The sequence below is a fragment of the Drosophila yakuba genome, chromosome 3R (assembly GCF_016746365.2).
Source record: "Drosophila yakuba strain Tai18E2 chromosome 3R, Prin_Dyak_Tai18E2_2.1, whole genome shotgun sequence".
NCBI lineage: Eukaryota > Metazoa > Arthropoda > Insecta > Diptera > Drosophilidae > Drosophila > Drosophila yakuba.
The window spans coordinates 10414781-10420360 of NC_052530.2; the positions used below are offsets into that span (position 1 = coordinate 10414781).

The 5580-nt window shown below is 48.3% G+C and overlaps 3 protein-coding genes across 3 annotated transcripts; 2 read left to right on the forward strand and 1 right to left on the reverse strand.

Moving 5' to 3' along the window:
* Positions 1-640: 640 nt before the first annotated feature.
* LOC6536269 lies at positions 641-2447 on the forward strand. The gene is made up of 4 exons (XM_002096819.2): positions 641-1286; positions 1347-1622; positions 1680-1865; positions 1941-2447. The coding sequence occupies exons 1-4, from the start codon at positions 783-785 to the stop codon at positions 2295-2297; spliced, it is 1323 nt and encodes a 440-aa protein (XP_002096855.1). The 5' UTR covers positions 641-782; the 3' UTR covers positions 2298-2447.
* LOC6536270 (phenoloxidase-activating factor 2) lies at positions 2437-4012 on the reverse strand. Its single transcript, XM_002096820.3, has 4 exons — positions 3781-4012; positions 3517-3719; positions 3204-3460; positions 2437-3143 (listed from the first exon to the last, which is right to left on the reverse strand). The coding sequence occupies exons 1-4, from the start codon at positions 3947-3949 to the stop codon at positions 2555-2557; spliced, it is 1218 nt and encodes a 405-aa protein (XP_002096856.1). The 5' UTR covers positions 3950-4012; the 3' UTR covers positions 2437-2554.
* Positions 4013-4695: 683 nt separating this feature from the next.
* On the forward strand, positions 4696-5096 carry LOC6536271. The gene is made up of 2 exons (XM_002096821.4): positions 4696-4865; positions 4932-5096. Exons 1-2 carry the CDS (start codon positions 4734-4736, stop codon positions 5055-5057), a joined length of 258 nt encoding a protein of 85 aa, XP_002096857.1. The 5' UTR covers positions 4696-4733; the 3' UTR covers positions 5058-5096.
* The last annotated feature ends 484 nt before the right edge of the window (positions 5097-5580 follow it).

Sequence of the window (5580 nt, forward strand, 5' to 3'; positions counted from 1 at the left end):
AATTTCACGCCGTGAATAAGGGAAATCGGAGGGGTTAGTCGGGGGGATTAACCCCTTGGGCATTGACTGCAAATGAGTGGCTTGTTTATGAGTGGGACGCAGTTAAGTGAGCATCAAATGGCCAGAGGTGTCTGCCTTTGGGATTGTATGTGTGTGTGTGTGTTTGTGTGAGTGTCTGTGGTGTGGTGTCTGTCTGCCCATCCGTGAGTTTGCACACACTGAAAGCAAAGGAAACAGATGGCTCGGGCAACCTGTTGGCTTTTGGGTATAAATTTAACCCGACTCCGCTTGTTTTACCTATGTTTTCCTGCCTGTGTGAGCCGCTCTGGTTTTTTACCACCCGTCGGACATTCTTTATGTTCGCAGCGCAGCAACGGGTCGTATGCGCAATTATTGCCATAATGGCTTCACTTAAATCGTTGGCCCAGTAGGGCCTGGCGCCTTTAAGCCATCCAAGTGGGCGAGTAACTTAAAGTGACTCGCTACGCAAGTGAAATCACTAAGATTACTTAGCCCCCAGCAGACCTTGACCTTTCTGAATGGTCCCAAGTAGTAACTTTATTTACAGAAATAAGTATTTGACCATATGCATTAAAGAACATCATCAAGTCTACTAAGTTTGTAAATTTTACATTTCAGCTGGTGTGTTACACTAGCCTACAAGCGCTGGTTGTCATAGAACGAAACTCGAATGTGTATTGAACAAACAAACTGAACGGAAATTCCGATACTCCACCGGTGGCAGTTTCGCTGTATATTTTTTGGACACACCAGTCGCAGTCATGTCCTTTAGAAGGGACCACCAGTATGGATCGATTGTGCGGAACACGATTGTGGCGCGGTCCAATCGGCCAGTTATCAACCGAATGTTGCGCTCCGCTCGACTGGACTCCACGATTGGCCAGAACCCAGCCAAGGCAGCTAAGGCCAAGCGGATGGAGACGAAGGCGCAGCTCATGCAGAAGGAGCGATCATCCAGCACGGGGATGAGCGGCTTCTCCAAGCTGACAAGTCGTGATGGACTGGTGGGCAAGGATTACTGGAACGCGGCCATTGAGGATGTGGAGTTCAGTGCCGCCTGCCGCTTCCAGCCGCGCATTCCCGTCATTGACTATTCCCTTGTGCTGCCGCCTCGATTGCGCGAGCGGGTCAAGCGCATCCAGAACTACGACTACTCCAAGTCGGATGAGGATATCTATATCAGGGACGAAATGCAGGAGGTGCGACCCGAGGACTACATGAGCGCCGAGAGTTCCGAAAAGAGTGACGAGGAGGATGACCACGTGGTAGATATGGAGTAGCTTAGAGCCTCAAGACCTAGTTGAAAAGATAATTTGATAATTTAGCTGCTTGAAATTGGTCGCAAGAAGGTGGAGGAGTACTTCAACGAGAGTGACCACTCGGATATTGTGCGCATGGAGCACGAGTTCGAGAAGTTCGATCTGAAGCTGGATGAGCCAGTGGGCCACACCCATCGTGTCGTGGACAAGTCCAGTTGGTACGCGAAGTTCCTGTGCGCCCCGCGCGATAAGAGAGTCAGCTGGCAGAGTCGCGTGGAACATCCTGGCCAGAACTACTCCTTGGTCACGCTGGACGAACAGGCTGAGAACCTCATGGATGCGGTTAGCATACTTACTCTGTTCCTTACCATAATATACTAATGAAACTCATCTCAACAGTCAGCGGAACGTTTTGTCGAGTGGCTGAACTCCTTTGGCACCTTGGAAAGCAACTTGACCCCGGAGAAGGTTAAGAACCTTTTTTCCATCAAGGGGGATAGAACTCTGTTGGCCTCCGTGAAGACAGATCCCAAGGAGGTCAACGCCATTGCTCAGACTGTGGCCGATAAATGGAACAAGCCCCATGTGGGTAACCAATGGGAAATTCCCTGATAATCAATATGTAACGTACCCAAATTATTCATCTTAATCCATTTCTAGATGGCCATTGAGCTGAAGTACGAGAAGCACATCAATGACCACGCTTCCCGAGTGAACCAGAAGCCCCTGCTCAGTGCTTTTGGACGCACTGTCCCGCTGAAGGATCGTCCCTGGCTGAAACGATCCGGAGACACCGCCATTAAGACGGTCTATCCGGAGGATCTGCTGACCCGCGAGAAGATCTTCAAGGGCATCACCCACCTGCGAAGCACCACTGCCCTCATCGACTTCTATCTGGCCCATCCGGAACTGGAGCGGCCACAGTATCTCCTGCAGAGCGGTGACTTCGAGGAGTCCAGTGCCAGTGAATCCGTGGCTGAGGTGCCGCTTTACGAACTCCTGGGATTGCGTTATTAAACCATTGATTGCCAATAAGTTTATTAGTTAAATTACCAGTTGTCTGTATGTCAATGGTAGCAGTCCAATACGAATTCATTTAGAGAAATATGTACAAATTAATCAAAACACGTAACAAATGTAAATCCCATTAAATGAATGTGTTGAAAATGAATGTTTATATTCAATCGGTATAAAATTTTGAATGTTATATTAAAATCTATGAACTAAGAAGAGAATATGCAGCAGGTCGTAAACTTTATTGCTCACAATTGGATCTATAAAGTCAGCGTGGTTTGGATCCAGGGCAGATAGGTGCCCACATTCACATAGACACCCGGAACTCCTGCCTGGGCGCATCCAATGCCCCACGCCACCAAACCCACCACGTACCAGACGCCGTTGCTAGTGCAGACCAGCGGAGAACCCCCATCCCCGGTGCACGCATCCTTGCCAGCTTCTCCGCCGGCACAAATGAAGCTGGTGGGACTGAGGACGAAGGAGGAGCCCAGGCGGGTGGCCTGCAGCGCCGCTTGGCAATTGGCATTGGGAATCAGGGGCACGTCCACCTGCCGCTCAATGGCCTGGTACGCACCTGTGGCACCGAAGTCATTCTTGCCCCACCCAGCCACCCAGCACCGCTGACCTACAAAACTGGTGGTGGGCAGACAGACTGTGCCCACCGTGGATTTGCTGGTCAGCGAAACGGGTGTGGACAACTTCAGGATGGCCACGTCGTTCTGCAGATTGGTGGGATTGAAGGACGGATTCACGTACACATTCGAGATGTACACATCCTGGGCGGGAATCGGTTCGCTCGTACTACTGGCGTCCCATTCCCCCAGACGAACCTTAAACGAAGTGAGCCTGCGCGATGAAGTTGAAAAGTTGGACAGGGATCTTGGGTAAAAATGAAATCGAACTTACGCCAGATTGTAAACTTTGTGGGCGGCGGTCAGAACATGTTGTGCGGTGATCAGTGCTCCACCACCCAGATATACATCCGCGGTGGTCAGCAGTGCGGCCTGCCAAGGATATGCTCCGAAACTGGCCTGTCCAGGTCCTGCGGCCGTGGATCCCGGTGGAGGAGGAAACCTGCGCCCACACTGATAGCTTCCCGCCTGGCAGCAGGCCACCAGACCATAGCTACAGGTCAGCGTGGAGGATGTGGTAGGAGCAGTGGGCTAAACAGGGGTAGTAGCGGAATTACCCAATTGTTATATAATTATTAATGACTTACATAGCCTCCATTGTTCACAATCCTGATGTCTATCTGGCCACTGCCATCGCTGGGTGCGGTGGGCAGTGGATTGGCGCAGGATCCGGGTGGAACGCACTGACAGTAGCTCGTTCCGGGATTCACGATAGAGGGCACCGGTGGCCAGGTGCCCGGCGGAACCTGCGGTGGCAGCAAGGTGCCCACAATCAGCTGCCTGGCGAGTACTGATGGGCAATAAAATTGCATAAAATAGCACAAGGCTATTCGTTGATTGGATCCACTTACTTGTGTGATTCGCTGTGCTCGCCACATCGCTGGGTTGGGGCACTCGACTTGTATCCTGGCTGGCGTCCGATTGAACTGGTCCAAAGCTCCAAGCACGCACACCTAATCCTGATCCGATGAGGAGCCACTGCAGCAGTGGCAGCCAACACAAGCGACCGAACTGAGTCATAACCAATGACAACTAAATCGAGACGACGAAACTGTGGTCGACTATATAGCGATGGCCCGTCCATAACTCCCCCTATTAAATTGACTGACGAATGGCCTCCTCTGCTCAGGGATTTTCCCCAATGCATAGAAGCAACAAAAAGGCAATCATAAAAAGCAAATTAGGGGAGTAGTAACTGCACCACGAAGTGGGGTTACTCTTTTCGGTATCTGTCCATATGTAGTATGTTTTTACTATATCTATCTATGTTTATTCCACTTTTACTGAACTATATTACTATGTGTGTATATTGCACAAGTAATTATTTATTAAGACTTAACTTAACAAAAGGGTATTTCGGTGAGGTACCACATAAATAAAGTCTAGATGCGCCGTGTTGACAACTCTCTGGTTCGATACTTTTTTTCAGCTGAATACTTTCATTGTTCAAAAACAATTTTGTAGCTGCTCCACATATTTGAGCCATTAAATTTGATTCTAATAACTTAATAGTTTAATTGCAAACAATTTGGCGTCGATTCATGTTTGACACTTTCCGCTTGAAATGCAATCGCATTTCCCCCAACGCCTCGGAAAACTGTTAACAACTTGGCACCAGAATTTGTTTAATGATTCACGGCCCACAACATTCCGCTCGATCTAACACTAATCCCCCTCTAGAGCTGTTAAACTGGGCGAATGTTAAGTCCGCGATAGGAAAAGCTTTCGAGCTTTCGTATCAGGTGTAGCTAACTATGTGTAACTTGGTCAGGTTTAATCAGTTCGTGCGGCAAAGTGGAACGAAATGGGTCACCTGCAGTTGGATTTCCATGCCATACCCAAGCTCCATGGTCGGGAGAACTATTGGCAGTGGCGCATCCTCCTGAAGACCTATCTGGAGGCCAATGATCTGTGGAAGCACAACGAGCCCAAGGAGGTAGCTGTCCTAATCTTACATTCCAAGTATGCGTTATTTTTAACCTTATCACCAACTAATTTCCAGAGCCCGGAAACTAAATTCCTGATTTTGGCCAGCGTTACGGCCGATAAGATTGAGCCATCCTACGATGACCAAAGCTGTTCGTACATTTTCCAAAACATGGAGAGTCGATTCGGGCCCTTTAGTTAGACTTTGAATATATAAATATATTTATGTTTTGATCATTGATCCGGTTTATTTGTTTTCTTCTTTACCGCCTCCTTTACCTCCAGTTTTACCACCTCCATCGCCACCACGTCCAGATCCTCCGTCCTTACCATCCCTTGGATTTTTCTTGCTTTCATTAAATTTCTCATCTGTTCGCTTTTCACCTTCGGGATTTCCTGATTTTTCGGCTCCACTCCTTCCTCCTCCATCTCCACCACGGCCACCAGCTCGACCACCACCACCACCGCCACCTCCTCCTCCATTTCCTGATCCCCCTTTTCCGCCAGACATTTCTAGCTCTTAAACTTACTGATAGATAAAGTTGGCTACAAAATGTGAATTATTTATACTTTTCCAACTGCTGAAGCAATGAGTTGTGATCAAATTTCTTTACACATTTGCTAATTCAGAAATATTTTTAACAGTAATAATTAAGCCTATAAGTCTACCAAACATTGGGTAACTTCCAGTGTCAGTTTAAACTTGGAAATATAATAAGCTATTA